Source organism: Apodemus sylvaticus, chromosome 7 (assembly GCF_947179515.1).
Source record: "Apodemus sylvaticus chromosome 7, mApoSyl1.1, whole genome shotgun sequence".
Taxonomy (NCBI): Eukaryota; Metazoa; Chordata; class Mammalia; order Rodentia; family Muridae; genus Apodemus; species Apodemus sylvaticus.
Genome location: NC_067478.1, coordinates 15787154 through 15804992, shown reverse-complemented (window position 1 = coordinate 15804992; position 17839 = coordinate 15787154). Strand labels below are relative to the sequence as shown.

The 17839-nt window shown below is 38.4% G+C and overlaps 1 protein-coding gene across 5 annotated transcripts in view; it reads right to left on the bottom strand.

Annotated features, from left to right (window-relative positions):
• The window catches only part of Rbm6 (RNA binding motif protein 6), a 96390-nt gene that overhangs the window by 46479 nt on the left and 32072 nt on the right, over nucleotides 1-17839 (bottom strand). For 3 of the 5 annotated variants that reach the window (XM_052187335.1, XM_052187333.1, XM_052187336.1), the window contains one exon: nucleotides 10261-10334. The exons of the other annotated variants lie outside the window; for them this stretch is intronic. In XM_052187335.1, the coding sequence (XP_052043295.1) occupies nucleotides 10261-10334 (74 nt within the window). The remainder of the gene's footprint in view (nucleotides 1-10260; nucleotides 10335-17839) is intronic. 5 annotated transcript variants of the gene reach the window in all.

The window sequence follows — 17839 nt, the reverse complement described above, 5'->3', positions numbered from 1 at the left end:
CTGCAAGTATCGATGTGCGACGTATATGTGCTTGGTGCCTGAGGTCAGTAGGAGGTCATTAGATCTCCTAGAATGAGAGTCACAGATGTGTGCGAGTCACTTGTAGGTGTGGGGAATTGAAGCCTGGTCCCCTGCAAGAGCAACAGTGCTCTTAACTGCCAGGCCCTCTCAGTTTGGTTTTTTTTTTTTAAATATCCATCTGTGCTAGTTAGTTTCTGTCAACTTGACATAAACTGGGGTCACCTGAGAACAAATCTGTGGGACATTTCCTTGATAGGGACCTGCCTATTGTGGGCACTGTCATCCAAGTGATCCTGGGTTATATAAAAAAGCAAACTGAACAAGCTGTGAAAAGCAAGCCAATGAGCAGCATTACTCCATGCTTTTACTTTGGTTTCTGTCTCCAGGTTCCTGCCCTGAATTCTTTCATGATAGACTGAAAGCTGTACGATGAAGTAAATCCTTTTTTGGTCTTGATATTTATCAGAACAACAGAAAACAAACCAAGACACCATATGCAATCAAGTTCTAAAAGCCACAAAACTAAGAAAACCAGCACCTTATAAATGCTATTTTAATAAAAATTCAACAACAGCTAATAATAATAATAATAATACAGGCTCAAAGAGATGTGATTTAAAAAAAGCAAAAATTTAAATATATACTAAGCATTTTCCAATTTAGAACAAATTAAAACTAAATTATTTCAATCATAAAAATGAGTCATGATTTATGCATAGAAAAAAAAGCACAAACCCTGATACACACCTTTAATCCTGGGCAGTCAAATCTCTGTGGGTCCAAGGCCAACCCCAGTTACAAAGCAAGTCCAGGACAACCGGGGCTGGTTACACTAAGAAACCCTGTCTCAAAAAACAGAAACAGGGCCTAGAGAGATGGCTCAGTGGTTAAGAGCAGCAACTGCGTTTCCAGAGATCCCAAAATTCAATTCCCAGGAACCACATGGTGGCTCACAACAATCTGTAATGGGATCTGATGCCCTCTTCTGGTGTGTCTGAAGAAATTGATAATGTACTCAGATACATAAAATAAATTAATTAAAAAACAAAAACAAACAAAATCAAACAAGTCTATCACAGGAGGCATACTGTGAACATTCTCATTAAACTGCAAAATAAAAAAAAAACTGCAAAATATCTGACATTTATTACATTTATAAGAAGTTTTTTTTTTGGTTTTTCGAGACAGGGTTTCTCTGTGTAGCCCTGGCTGTCCTGGAACTTACTCTGTAGACCAGGCTGGCCTCGAACTCAGAAATCTGCCTGCCTCTGCCTCCCAAGTGCTAGGATTAAAGGCGTGCACTGCAACTGCCCAGCTAGAAGTACTTTTTATATAAACTGGGCATGGTGGCACATGCCTTTAATCCTAGTACTTGAGAAGCAGAGGTAGGCAGAAATCTCTGATTTTGAGGCAGCCTGGTATATATACTGAGTTTCAGAATAGTTCAGGCTACACAGAGAAACTCTTGTCTTGAAACAACAAAACAAACAAACAAAAGAAGTAATTAATAGAATTAGAGCCTGAGCAAAGCTAGAGGCTGGCTGTAAGCATCTAGTTTTAAAGGCACAGGTAACATGCCCACTATGGTCTGACCACACTTCCTGTTGCACTATCTGTCTCTTGCTTTCACTTGAGAACTTAAAACTTTTCTCAAGAGCTAATGCACTGGAAGACATATGGAGGCCAAGAAGCAGTATTCTGACCAACAATTTCAACAAATATACTAAACATGAAACATTGTTGAGGGATTGGAGAGATAGCTTAGTGGTTGGGAGCACTGAGTACTCTTCCAGAGGACCCAGGTTCAATTCCCAGCACCCACATGGCAGCTTAGAACTGTCTATAACTCCATGATCTGATGCCCTCACACAAGCATATACACAGGCAAAACACCAATACACATAAAATAAAAATTTAAAAAAGAAATATTGTTGAAATGAAAGAAAAACTAAACAATAACAACAAAAATCAACCAACTCCCCTCCCCCAAAATGCATTCCACTCCTGAGAACTGTCACTATTTCTTTTTTAGAACGTACTATATGGCATAATACAGGAACTACTATAATTTAAGACTTACTTAGCTGAGGGGCTGGAGAGATGGCTTACTGGTTTAGAGCACTCATTGTTCTTGCAGAAAGAAGACCCAGGCCTAATTCCCATTATCGACATGGTGACTCACAACCATCCATAACTCTAGTTCCAGGGGATCCACACCTTCTTCCAACCTCCTCAGGCACCAGGCATGCATGTGCTACACATATGCACAGGCAAGCAAAACATTCATTCACATAAAATAAATCTAAAATAACAACAATAATAACAATAGACTTACTTAGCTGAGTATAGCAGACCATGTCTACAATCACAACACATGGGGGATGGAGACAGGAGAATCAGCAGTTCAATACCAGCCTTGGCTATGTCAAAACTAATAAATATTTTTAAAAACTAACTAGGTCCAGCAGGACGTCTCAGCGGTGTGTCTGCCACCAAGCTCAGCTGTCTGAGCTCAACCCCTAGCACCTACACAGTGGAAGGAGAGAAATGATTTTTGCAAAAGGTCTTCTGACCTCCATACACAAACAGGTATTCCCCTCACACTCCACAAAATAAATAAGGCAAATATAATTTTTAAAAACCAAATTAAGATTTTACATGCTCGCAATTCCCTTGAAGAAGCCATAGACTCTGGCGTCCACGTCAGCCTGTTTTGGTTTGAATACACTATTTCTCCTAAGAACAGAACCTCCGCTGGCTGGTGGTGGCACAGGCCTTTAATCCCAGCACTTGGAAGGCAGAGGCAGGCAGATTTCTGAGTTCGAGGCCAGCCTGGTCTACAGAGTGAGTTCCAGGACAGCCAAGGCTACACAGAGAAACCCTGTCTCAAGAAAACAAAACAAACAAAACAAGACAAAACAAAAAAGAACCTTCAATAACTCTGACTTTACACTCTACTTGACTTTCCTGTACTTCCCCATGTTTCTGCTCACACCAATACTGAGGAAAACTAAAAAGCATTGAAATTGACGTTTCCAAGAAGTCAGGCAAGGCTTGTATGACCCAGACACAAGTTATATAACAGTTTTGTCCAGGAAACCACACTTTTCTCAATAACTGCTTTGAGGTGAGAGTTGTTTAGGTGAAAATAAAACCTTCTGAACAGTTAAACAGATTGACTTATTATTGCTGTGAATAATAAGGTTTTCTTGTTGCTTTTGCTTCTTGGCACGCACAGAACTGAAGTACTGAAATGTTTCAGATTACATTAAATCATTAGTACTAACTTGATTATGAATCCAACAATTTGGGTATTTACTTTTTCCTTGATGGGCCACCACAAATAGTTTTTCAATTTCAATCACAAGGACAAATCACATTTGAGATTTTGTTTTAGGCCTGGAATGATGGCCCATACCTTTAGTCCCAGTGGCAGAGACAGGTAGAGTTCTGTGAAGTGAAGGACAGCCTGCTTTACACAATGAGGTACAATCCCACCAAGGCTAAGGCTACCTAGCAAGAACTATTTCAAGAAACGTTGTCAAGAGGCATGGTAATATACACACCTATACTTTCATACTTTTAGAGGCTGCAGCCAGAAAAGTATCACTTTGAAACCAGTCTGGACTTGAAACAGGTCCTGGTTCAAAACACAAACAAGAAAGATTTGTTGGACCAGTGAGACAGTTAACTGTGTAAAGGTACTTGCAGCCCAAGCCTGATGCCTGAGCTTGATTCCAGGAACCCTAGTAAAAGTGCAAAGAGTTGTCCTCTGACATCTACACATGCAAGAGTACCATAAACACATCCCATTTTGTTTTGTTTTGTTTTTTAAAATTAAGATATTTTAAGACAAAGTAAATAAGACCTGGCCTCCTATAGAGGCCTTCACAAAAACCCTAGTCACTCTAGTCTTTTCAAATAATCCAAACTCTAAATTTTGTTGGCAGAAAAATAGTTTTGTAAAACACATATTTCACAGCCTTCATTTCTCACAATAGAAAAAATTGGTGTCAGAAGGAATTTTTATGTTAGGTAGCAAGAGCATCCTCTTTCTTTGTACCTTAAAAAGTCAGGATAATTGTGTCATAAAAGCTGAGAGCCAACTGGGCAGTGGTGGTGCATGCCTTTAATCCCAGCACTCTGGGAGGCAGAGGCAGGTGGATTTCTGAGTTCAAGGCCAGCCTGATCTACAAAGTGAATTCAAGGCCAGCCAGGGCTACACAGAGAAACCCTGTGTGTGTGTGTAGGGGGCTGGGGGAGACAAACAAACAAACAAAAAAAAAGCTGAGAGCCAGGCAGTAGTGGCACATGCCTTTAATCCAAGCTCCTGAGAAGTAGAAGCAGATGGACTTCTGTGAGTCAGAGGCCAGCCTGGTCTACAGAGTGAGTTTCAGGACAACCAGAGACACACAAAGAAACTCTGTTTTAAAATGACATCCCCACTCAAACAAACAAAAAAAACAACAAAAAATCTGTAAAACAATTTCTTAGGAAACGATCTGAACAAAGAACAGGCAGCAAGCATCACAGTAACAAACCTGAACATCCTTGCCGAGCAACCGTTGCATTGAGTTTAGCTCATGCTACTGGCCAACCACGGAAACGGTTCAGTACTTGACACCATACTTCTTACTCATCTCTCCAAATCTTAGTTCAATAGTACACATAACAAAAGTACATGATATTCATCCTCAGTACTAAAAACTTGGACAACAAGGAAAACAGAAGGTTTCCTTTGAGGCCAGCCTGGTCTGGTTTAAAAGATGGGTGGTGTTGGTGGCACATGTCTTTAATTCCAGCACTGAAGAGGTAGAGGCAGGTGGATTTCTGAGTTTGAGGCCAGCCTGGTCTACAGAATGAGTTCCAGGACAGCCAGGGCTACACAGAGAAACCCTGTCTCAAAAAACAAACAAACAAACAAACAAAAGAAGAAATAATAATAATAATAATAATAATTCATTTCCTGGCCAGGTTTAGTGGTGCATACCTTTAATTACAGCACTCAAGAGGCAGAGTCAGTGAATCAAACCCAGAGTTCAAACCCAGCGTGACCTATATAGTGAGTTCCAGTCCAACTGAGGTTACACAGTGGAACCCTAACTCATAAATAAATGAATCAATAAATATTAAATGCAACTGTAGCAATTAAGTAATGACCAATAGGAACCACACAATAGACAAACCCTACCTTAAAAAACAATAAATTCCCAATGAAGGATAGAAACAAATGAAAATCTTGCTTTACAAAGTTGCTATCTTTCACTTAGACAAAGGTGAAGAGGGCATGAGCTAAGAAGACTCAAATCTTCATATTTGCTGAAGTTCTTTCCCAGACAGACCACTGATTCATTACTCTGATGACATTCCTAGTCACAACATGTTGCAGAGAGCGTTCCCATTTGACTTCTGGATGTAGGTACTGAGAAGAGGCTAGAGGGGCCTTGGTTATCATCCTGAGCAACCTCACAAATGAATACATAATCCACATATTACACAGAGCTAGCCAGCAGAATCCTCTTTTATTTCCATCCCCTAGATCTACAAATATCAATCAATTATCAAGAGATTTTGTATTAAGCAGAAATTCATGAAAACAGCAGAGTCAATTTATAGGAGTTCATAGAAACCTGAGCTTAGAACTTTCCATACACATAACGCGGCCCTGGTCAGAGGCTTTCAGCAGATCTATGACAAATCAGAGATATACCAATTTGCTAAGCAATTTAAATAAAACTTGGAAAAAAGGAAACGAGATAGACAGAAACAATATTCCACAAACATTTTCTGTACTCTAAGGAATCAGGCCTTTCTTTGCATTCTTGTCCTTCACAAGTCTCATAACTATTGAGGCATTAAGGGCCTAGATCCAAAAAAAAAAAACAAAAACAAAAACAAAAAAACAAACCTTTATTTCCCTAGAATTATAATAAGAAATCATCTGATATATAAGAAGACAGAGAAAAGAGTTGATCTAATTTCAAGGGCTCCCATGTACCAGTTACAGTATTAAGTATTAAGTATTCTGCATTCATTACTCAAGAATCACTTGCCAAATGCACTCAGCTTATCTAACTATATAGGTTCTCTCAACAGTCTGTTACATCTTTAAACAGCACACAGCACTACCACATATTGTGCTATTTTAAATTTTGTCAACCTACTTGTCCTATTTTTCTCCATTAAAATTAAGCTATATAGTCTAAAATTATATAGTTTTGTTCCCTGAAGAATCCTCAGCATCCTTGCATACAACACTCAAAAATGAATGACCTTGTTCAATCCACACTGGAGTTCATTGTTGGAGGATGGTTCTGTGCACTGAGTATTAGGATGCTGAGCTCTATGCCCAGATGTCTGGTTGAAGTCCTGACTACTGTGTGGTCAGTCATCAGCCTCAATGTTATGTTAAACTTGTTTTCTATTATCTCTGATTGGTTAATAAAGAGTTAATCGGCCTACAGTTGGGTAGGAGAGAACAGGAGGTGGGACATCCAAGCACCGCGAGAGTCCCAAGGAGAGAGAGAAAGAGGAGAAAGGAGAGAGAGGATGGGAGTTGGGGGCCAGGGGAGAACAGAGAGAAGAGAGAGAGAGAGACAGAGGAGCGGTAAAGAGAGGAAAGTGTGGAGAAGAGACCACGTGGAGGGACCAGGAGGCATGAGTATAAGGAACACATGGACCACAGCAAGCTAGGGCAAGATCAAGTTTGAAGGTAAAGACCATGTGACTAAGAAATAGGAAGCCTTACAAGGTTAAAATGGCTCAGAAGCTACTGAGCTTAGTGTTTGCAGTTTATTAATAAATACTAGGTTTCTGTGTTATTTATTCAGGAGCTAAAATAGGCTTGAACAGGCATAGAAATGCCCTGCAATTATTTGGGAACAAAGAGTGTGAAGATACTATTAAAGCACATCAAGATACTCGGAACACAGTAGGACTTTAGACCAAGGGAGGTTAAAAAATTTGCCACAGGTAAACCACCTAAGAACTAAGACCTGACTCCAAAACATGTATTCCTCCTTTATCACGTTGCATAAGTACAAAAGATTTCCTGGAGATCAAGTTTTTTCATTCAATTTTTTTCCCAGCAAGATGATCTACATATGCCCTGAGGCTACATATGAGAAAGGCTACTAAAAGAATACTATTCTAATCATGATGACTATGGGTTCAACAAGAGAGGATTCTATAGTAAGGGGAGGAATAAAAGTCTAGGAAATGAGATTGACTGTAGAGACTATTAAGATGCATTTTTTAGCATTGACTTATTGAATTTGAGGGATGTGCCATAGCATCCATATGGAGGTCAGAAGAGAACTCAGAAGTCTCTCTCCTTCCAGGCCAGGGGTTGCAGTGGGGGGTATGTCCCAGGCATTGAAGTCAGTTTACCAGGTTTGGCAACAAGTGCCTTTATTTGATAAGCTATCATTGCCAACCCAGGTAGGGCTTGTCTCCTTTCTAGGTATAGAATCATAGGATCAAATAAAAGATAGAGCTGGTTTGAGGGTTTTGTTTTAATACAGAATCTTACTATGTAGCCTGGGAAGGCCTAAAAATCCCACTACCCTAGGCTTCCCAAGTGCTGGGATTAGAGGTAAACAAACATGCTCAGATAGAGGACTATCTTAGTTGCACTTTGGAACAAAGCACCAATCTTTTAATATATAGTACTTTTTGAGTGCTAGGAATTGAAACTAGGGCCCTGTGCTTGCCAAGCAAACTCTATTATTGAGCTACATCCCCAGGCAATATTGATACTCTTGAAGATTAAAATCAGCAGCGATCTCAAAAACAAAAACAAAAAAAAGTTCTAGGCTAGCTTGGTCTACCATAAAATTCCAGGTTAGCCTGTTCTAGTTTGTGTGTGTGTGTGTGTGTGTGTGTGTGTGTGTGTGTGTGTGTGTGTGTGTGTGTGTGTAAACTTGTCTTTTAAAAACAAAACAAGGGCTGGAGAGATGGGGCTCAGCGGTTAAGAGCACTGACTGGTTTCCCCAAAGTCCTGAGTTCAAATCTCAGCAACCACACAGTGGCTCACAACCATCCATAATGAGATCTGACTCCCTCTTCTGGTGTGTCTGAAGACAACTATAGTGTACATAGATATAGTAAGTAAATCTTTAAAAAACAAAAACAAAACAAATACAATCCAACATAACAATCAACCAATCAAAACCCAGCATTCTTAGGAAAGAATAGTATGAAAGAAACAGCATCTGCCAAGTTCCTCCCACTTGTATTTTAACTACTGATAGTGAGACAATGGTAAGATGGTTAAAAACAACTTGCTTGTGAATTAAATAAGTATTCTCATTTTCAGAGGGGATGTCAGGATGGAATCATATAAATTAGAACTTCCATTCTTCTTTACAATTAACACTACTTCTGTTAATACTTATTAAAAGACTTGGTGATGGAGAGGCAGTAAAAATGCTATTAAGTGAGGAGAAAATGTCCTCATCCAGTTATTCTTTGACAACTCGATAGTGGGTCATGCTTCTACTTCTACTAAGAGTTGCAATACATCAGTGGTTCTCTCTAGAGATAGGTATGTCTGCTATGCTGATTTCCTGTCAACCTGACACAAACTTTGTGTCAAAGAAAAAAAAATGTCTCCATAAGACTGGCCTATAGGGCTTCATTAATTATTATGATTTGATTTGAGAGGCCCAGCTTATTGGAGGGAATGCCATACCTGGGTAACTAACTGGTCCTAGACAGTGTAAGAAAGCAGGCTGAGCAATCATGGGCAACAAGGCAGGAAGCAGCACTCCTTTATGGTCTCTGCTTTAGTTCCTGCTTTCCAGGTTCCTGCCTTGACTTCCTGCCCTACTTCAAAATTTATGATGAACTATGAACTTACCCTAAAACAAACCCTTTCATCCTGAAGTTGCTTATGGTCATGGTATTTTGTTACATCAATAAAAACTAAACTAAGGCAGCGATTCATAATTATAATCTCAGCACTTTGAAGCTGAAACAGGCAGGAGGACTATCACAATTTCAAATTTACCCTGGGCTACTCAGTTAATTTTAGGCCAGTTTAGGCTACAGAATGAGATCATGCCTTAAAAATAAACAAACAAACAAGCAACCCACAATACTACCTCCATTTCAATACAGGAAAGCCCTTCCCCACAAAGAAGTGAATGTTAAAGCTGGGCATGTGAAGCTAGGCATGGTAACACAGGCCTGTGATTCTCAGGAGGCAGAGGCAGATGTGTCTCTGTAAGTTCCATGCCAGACAGGGCTAAATAGTGAGGCCTTGTCTCAAAAAAGAGGTGGGGAGGGGGTGGGAGGCAGTAAATGCCAAGAATCAAGTTGAGTGTAACATAGCTGATTAAAAAAGCACTAGGCTACAGAAAAGATTGCATTTAATTACTCTCCTCTGGGAGAGCCTTCTTTTGTGATGCAGATGCTTGTGTAAGCACACTGGGACACGTGCTTGTATATACAGATATACTTATACATGGTATAAGTCAAACTACATCCCTATGCTGCTCTCCTCTCTCAAGATACAGAACCTGAGACAAAGCAAATTGATTTTCCCAAGGGAAAACACATAATAAGAAGGATTCTAATTAGCAATTTCTTCTCAAATTATTAGGCAGGGTTCAATTAGATGAAGATGAAAATAAATGGTGGGGAGTTGAATAACTCCTAAAACTTCAAACAGTAAGTTCAAGGCAAGATTCTCCATCTATAAAAAGCCAACAACTTGAAGAAAACACTTCAACTAGCAAAGAACAGGAATGAATGAGATGGACACAAACTATCCATTCCTCTTTTCTCCTCAATCACAGTCTTTCAAACATAACACAGGTAGGTAAGTCCTTAGTGCCATAAAAATCAATATTTGTAGCCTTCAAGGAACTAAGTCTGCGTTTTACCATCAACTGTCCTAAAGAGCCTCAATAACTGAGGATCATTTGTATCAGGAGCCCACACATCTTCATCACACTGTAGAGGGAAACACTCCAGATCTGTCATATTTCCCATGTACAGTCTCTGGAACCTAGTCAAACTGGAACTGGAACTCGAACCTAGTTTCTAAAAAGTACCATGTCCATTAGTTCTCAGCTCTTAAAAAGGTTTCTTTGCACAACTGGTTTTTGGAAGTATTGTATACTCTAAATATGAAGATTTCTTGTACCTTTCCAAAGTTAAATTGCTTGAAACCCTCCCTCCCCATATATAAAATATATATCCTTTCAGCATCATTTGACCGAAGTATAAAGCAACCTGGTTGGCCTCCATGCATCCGATGGCATCTTCCAAGAGTGAAAATTCCACGCAGACATAGCCATAGTCGTAACCTGGGGACAGCATTTAAATACAGACGGGAGTGGTGTTAGTGCCTTGCAAACATAAAAGACACACTTATATCCCCTGTTCTGAACCCCTTAAACACAGCCCTCCCACTTATCCCCTCCCTCCTCGACACTAGGCAGAAGGGCTTCCTCAAACAGAAAAGAGTACTGAAGGAAAAGTCTGAGTGTTTCTGAACTTTGGGATTCATTCCAAATAGTTTTTTTTCCCTATTAACTAGGAAGATTATATGCCGTCTTTATCACTGCTGATCAAGAAAGGGTACCACAGAACCAAGTAATTTCACAGAAAGTTCATGTGGAGACCCAAAACATTTTAGTAACAGGCTGAAATCTGCTAGAAATATAGCCAACAAGAACAGGAAAGTATCTGAAAAAAATGTATCCAGAGAGTAGAAAGAAAAGCGATTATTCCAAAGCTGCGCCAAGAGTCACCATTCTTCAAGCAAAAACCACTTTCAAAGAAGTGCTGACTGAATGATGCAACATCTGTATACCACAGTAGACTTCCAGATGATAGGGAACACACTACTTCAACCAAGAGCACCATTATCACCCTCCCTCCCCTGGTTTCAAACTCAAGTCATAAGCCAGATAAAAACTTTATGAAAAGAGAAAGATATAAAAGCATAAATATGAATAGCTGGATCCAAAATTTTGCTTACATGCAAAAAGCTGATGGTAGAGCAAGCAGAGGGAAAGATAGCAGTTATTAGTAATCAATGTATGTTTAATAACTCTAGGTATTATCATAAAATACCTTTCACTTTAACATTTAAAAATATCTGCAGCTCAGGCCTGAGGTTCTAATGACCCATGAAACTAGTAAGTCATGGGATTTACAGGCTGCTAAACCCTACTCATGAACCTGTCTCATAGTTCCTGGTACTGCTACCATATAACTACAAAGATACATTTATTGCAATGTTCCACATGTGGTTTCCATGTTTCCTTCATTTCCTCACAAGATAAAGAACCTCTAGAAATTATAGTATGCAAATGGAACAGAAAATAATAGATGTGATTTATTCAGATAAAAAAATAAAAGAGGGAAATAATACAACATAAAACCTATGCAAATTTTAAATATAAAGTAGCTATAAACAAGAAAAAACTGATACTCCTTAAAGTATCAAAAGGAACAGTATACACAGGGTGAGTTTCAGGACACAGGGCTACATAGAAAAACTGTCTTAAAAACCATTAAAGACAAACAAGCAAACAAACAAAGGTAATAGCTAAAGTATAATTCAGTGGTGTATAAGGTTCTGGATTCAAAATGTGCAACCAAAAAGAGGCAAAAAGACAAGAGAGAAGTTGACCAGGTGACATACGGTGACATTTTAGCTTTCAGGAAGCTGACACGAGAGAACTGCAACTCAAAAGTCAGCCTGGACTAAATTGTAATACCCTATCTCAAAAATAAAATAAGAGCTGGAGAGTTGGCTCAGCAGTTAAGAATATAACCTTGCTCTTCCCAAGGACTCAAGTTGGGTTCCCAGTACCTACATGGTGTCTCACAACTTTCTGAAACTACAGTCCCATAGGAGACAATGTCTTCTGACCTCAACAAGCACCAGGTACACACATAGTATACAGATGTATATGCATATATGCATATAAACATTTATACACATAAGATCACAAATTTTAACCATTCTTTCTAAAAAATAAAAATAAACATACCAAAAACTTGGTAAAATGGGTTGGATTCCTTATTACATGAACTAAATGGTCTTAAAATGTTTTATGGTAACAACTTTGATTTTAGACCTGGTAACTATTTTAACTACACAATGTTATACAATGATGTATATACTTGCTTTAAGTCTAGCAAATAACTAAAAAGAATAAATAAGGAGTTGGAGAGATGGCTCAGCAGTTAAGAGCACTGACTGCTCTTTGGAAGGTCCTGAGTTCAAATCCCAGCAACCACATGGTGGCTCACAACCATCTGTAATGAGATCTGATGCTTTCTTCTGGTGTGTCTGAAGATAGCTACAGTGTACTTACATATAATAAATAAATAAATCTTAAAAAAAAAAAAAGAATAAATAACCAAAAGCTTCTAAAAACCTCAGCATTACCCCTGTCTGTGAGATAGAGAGAAGTGTATGCTGCGCCCAACCCCTGCACATACACCCCCAACAAGGGGTCTTCTATGTAGCCCTGGTTGTCCTGGAACTTGTTCTTTAGACCAGGCTGGCCTTTTTCACTCACAGAAAGTCTGCCACTGCCTCAAGTGCTAAGATTAAAGGTAGGTAGGTAGGTGTGTGTGTGTGTGTGTGTGTGTGTGTGTGTGTGTGTGTGTGTGTGTGTGAGAGAGAGAGAGAGAGAGAGAGACCCCACCCCTCTTTTTTAAAGAGAAAGTCTCACCCATGTAAATAAGGCTAGCCTGGAACTAACTCTCTAAGTCAAACAGGCTGTTATAGAAGTTACAGAAATTCACCTGCAACTGCCTCCAGAGTGCTGGGAATAAAGGTGTACATTACCATATCTACCTAGAGACAAAATTCTCTATCCTTATTTCATAGTTTTGGCCAATTCCAACTTGCTTAAACTTATCATAAATCAGTTTCCTCTTACTAGTCAATCTTTGATGAAACACAAGGTTTTTTAGTATACATATTTGTATGCAACCTGTTAAATATGGAAAATTGTTTTTTATTCAGTTCAAATGGGATTTTCTAAACAAATTTAGTCTGATATATATGGATATATATACATATATATCATATATGTGTATGTGTATACACATATATGTACACATGTATATACAGATACACACACATATATATAAAATATAAAATATACAAAAGATATTCTTTCTACATTTTGTAAATGGTTCTAAATATACTTTGGAAGCAATGAAGGATAACACAAGGAGCACAGACAGATACCTTTTATCACAAAGGTTCTACTGCAAATACTCAAAATCATGTCCATAATCAGAAGGGAGCAGCCATAGACCAAACAGATGTTCTCTTGAATGCTTTGATTACTATTAAAAACATTATCAAAGGAATTCACAAGAGTATGGGAAACAAACTCTCTCTATAGTTGCCAAAATGGGGGGGGGGGACCAGGGGAAAACACACACACACACACACACACACACACACACACACACCAAACACCAGACACTAAAATCAGATTGCAAAGCCCTACATTTTTCTTGCTATGCTGCCCAAAAATCAAAACACTGTGGCCCAGAGGAATACACAGACTGTGGGAAGAACAAGGTGATTCATGACATTTCATACTTTGCTGAAGAAACAAGCAGATATTGATACTAGTCACTGGAAAGGAAAATACACAGACTACAAGAGGAACAATGATCTCTTTGTACATATCAACTTCACAATAACATTAAGTTTACAAGCCTATCATTCAAGTTTCTTCTGCACTAAAGTGTAGCTATCAAAAAAATATTTAAATTTTAATTATGAAGGTTTTAAGGTGCCCAGTCTTGATCCCAAATAGTCTCTGCATGTAAACTTCATAGTTTTATCATAAAGATTTTCAGAAACTGCCAGAAGATAATGACACTAAGTATTTACATAGTATCTGTTATAAACAAGGTTCTATTACAAAATTATTTTACATATACCAGTTTAATCCCCACAAAACTACTATTGAAGTATATATTATTAAATTCATTTTACTGATGAGGAAAAAAAGAAAGGAAAAGTAATCTGCTCAAAGACACCTTAGTTTTAAAACCAGTACTAAGCCTTTTAAAGTCAAGCAGTTCACATTCAAATGGATACTATTAACAATCATATTGTATCTCTTCATTTCTTCAGTATTAAACTTTGGAACATGCTAGGTAAGAGCTCTACAATTAAACCATCAATCTAATCTTAGTTTTCTATATGCTTTTTAAAAACTACAGTGTGTGTGCAGTGAGCAGGCATGGTGTGTTTTACATGTATAGAGAGATTATAGATCAACTTTATTTTTCTTTTTTGAAACAGGGTTTCTCTATGTAGCCCTTCCTGTCCTGGAACTCACTCTGTAGAGTAGATAAGGCTGGCCTCCAACCCAGAGATGCACCTGCCTCTGCTTCCAAAGTGCTGGGAATACAGGCATACACCTCTACCATCAGGCTCAGAGAACAACTTTTGGGAATCACCTGCTCTCCTTTCCTTTTTTTTTTTTTTTTTTTTTTAAGATTTATTTATTTATTATATCTAAGTACACTGTAGCTGTCTTCCAACACACCAGAAGAGGGCATCAGATCTCATACAGATGGTTGTGAGCCCATGTGGTTGCTGGGATTTGAACTCAGGACCTCCGGAAGAGCAGTCAGTGCTCTTAACCACTGAGCCATCTCTCCAGCCCTAAGGATTCCACTTTTTTTTTTTTTTTAATGTGAATACACTGTATCTGTCTTCAGACACACACTAGAAAAGTGCATCGGATCCCATTACAGATGGTTGTGAGCCACCATATGGTTGCTGGGATTTGAACTCAGGACCTCTGAAGAGGAGTCGGTGTCCTTAACCTCTGAGCTGTCTCTGCAGCTCCGTCTGCTCTCCTTTCAACATGTACGTTAAGAGATGGCACTCACGTTGTCAAGCTTGGTGGCAAGCTCCTTCACCCATGGAACCACCTCACCAGTCAATTTTGTTACTCAAAAATTTTTAAAAATTAAAATACAATGATGTCATTCCCTCACCCCTCACCTCACTTAAACCTCTCCCATGCCCCACCCCCATATTTCTTCTAAAAATCAAGGTCTTTTTTTATTTGTTACTGTTACAGGTATAAGCACATACACATATAAAACAACCTGCTGAGTACACTCAGTGTCTCCTGTATGTGTGTAAACTTGGTATTTTTATTCTTTTTTTTTTTTTTTGCATTTGGTTTTCTATACAGAGTATTTGTATCTCTATACAGAGACAGGGTTTCTCTGTATAGCCCTGGCTGTCCTGGAACTCACTCTGTAGACTAAGCTGGCCTCAAACTCAGAAATCACCTGCCTCTGCCTCGCAAGTGCTGGGATTAAAGGCGTGCGCCACCACTGCCCAGCCTTCTTTTTCTTTTCTTTTGTTTTACTCATTTTAGTTTTCTGAGATAAGGTTTTTGCTCCATTGGCTTGTGTGGCCTCAAACTTGGAGCCATTCTCCTACCTGTACTAAAAAGTGCTGGGATTACAGGAGAGTGCCTTTATTTTTGGATTCTAGGTTAATCTTAAACCTTACTGTGTAGCTCAGGCTGCTTAAACCTATTCTCCTGCCTCAGCCTTCTGAGTAGCTAAAACTACAAGCATGTGTCTCCAGATCCTAGCCTTTCACCCTTTAAGACGACCCTACATTGATTTAAATAATCTTAATTTCAAATGTATTCAGCCCCAGTACAGGATGAGTCCCACATACCTGAGGACAAATGAGCACAATGGTTACTCTGATTGTAATATTTATAGCAAATCTTTTGAGTGCACTAAATAAACAAGTTAGAAAGTATTCACTCTCAATAAGTGACTCCATTGGCTCCCACAATTCTTCTGAAAGGACAAAAACTAGAAATTCTAATTATAAAAGATGGCTATAAAAATTATGGAGCAATATGGAAATACATAGCATATAAAGGATTAAAAAATGAATATATCCTTATGGATAATTATGTAAAATATATACAGAAAAAAAAGACTGGAATTAAATACAAACTGAATCTAACTTAGAAGTTAGAGACAAAAATCAGCATATAAGATAAAAACCATGCACTGTCAAGATTATACTTGGAGAGCCCAAGGTAAAGAACAACATACCATCTTTCAATATAGGTAAATCCAACATTGTCAGTTTTTCCTCCAGCGCTGCAACAGATCAGTTTTCTTTTGGTTGACACCAGATGAAGAGGTTAGCTTGCATTTAAGGGTCATAATGTATGAAAAATACAGCACTTTAAATAACAGAAGCATAGCCACCAACAGTAAATTCTCACACTCAGAGAAACTTGGAATCAGAAACCAAATGAAGCCATAGCCAAGCCTTATATCCCCACCTCCATGATGACTCAGTGAGAAGGAAAGGGTATATGTATATACGGGTAGGAGGCAGGACTCAAGTAATATTAGGTGATTATACAAAAGTCTGAAAATAGATGAATGCAATACAACAGAATATAAAAAAAGTAAATGATTGTATTGCTTTAATGGAATAAAGTGAGATCTTCTTGTTTCCCAAATTTTACAATAATCAGAATTAATCTGATAGTTAACAGGAAAAGTTCTAGTAGTCAGTCACAGAAGATATTTTACCTAGAGAAGTAATATTCTGAAAGCTGACAATGAATCCTGAATTCAGAATTACTTGGACTCAAGATGGTAAATACTGTTAAAAATCCACAAACATATTTTTACCAGTGGAAGTAACAAAATATCTATTTTATTACCTTTTTATTAATAGTGGTCTTCTGGGAAGATATCTTGATAGGCTAAAGGGTCTTACATGACTATTAAAATAAGCATACCTGACTCTATTTTCTAACCTAAATATACAAATCTTCTAGACATATAAATATTCCTTATGCTTTTCTTGGTAGCTAAGAAGGATAAAAACAGAACAAGGGAAAGAAAATTTTAAAAAGGTAATACTTTCAGATCTTGGCAAGCGAGATGGTTCAACAGGTAAAGATACTACTACCAAGTCTGATGATCTGAATTTGAACCCTAGGACTCACATGGTGGAAGGAGAGAAACACTTTCCCTGAGTTGTCCTCTGACCGCCACATAAGCACTATAACATGCCTGTGTTTTATGTGTATACACATACAAATAAGTGTAAAATGTCAAAATCTTCTCCATCTTCATTAATCATTTAGTTACCAAAAAGTATCTATGAAAATTAACTAGATATTTTTTGGAGGGATAAGGTACAGAAAACAAGAGACCTGATAAGTAATATCCACCCCAACTCAAAAACTGATCTTTGGTCTCTATCCCTGCAAGGCTTGATTCCACAGTACCACAAACTCAATCCAAGAATGGTTTTTGTTTTTGTTTTTGTTTTCGAGACAGGGTTTCTCTGTGTAGCCCTGGCTGTCCTGGAGCTCACTCTGTAGACCAGGCTGGCCTCGAACTCAGAAATCCACCTGCCTCTGCCTCCGAAGTGCTGGGATTACAGGTGTGCGCCACCACGCCGGGCTCAATCCAAGATTGTTAAAGTCAATTGTTAGTTTACACAAGACCAGCCTTCATAATGAAAATTTTGTTTGGGTAAATGGGATAGGCAGCCCTACTTTCAAATTGATCTAGAAAAATTAAAATAACATTAGCCCAGATGAATTTCCTATTAAGAAACCTCCCAGCATTCTGGGACGCAGAGGCAGGTGGATTTCTGAGTTTGAGGCCAGCCTGGTCTACAGAGTGAGTTCCAGGACAGGCAGGGCTATACAGAGAAACCCTGTCTTGAAAAAACCAAATCCATAAAAAAGAAAAGAAAAAAAAAAGCCATTGGTTAACTTTCAACAATTCCCAAATAGAT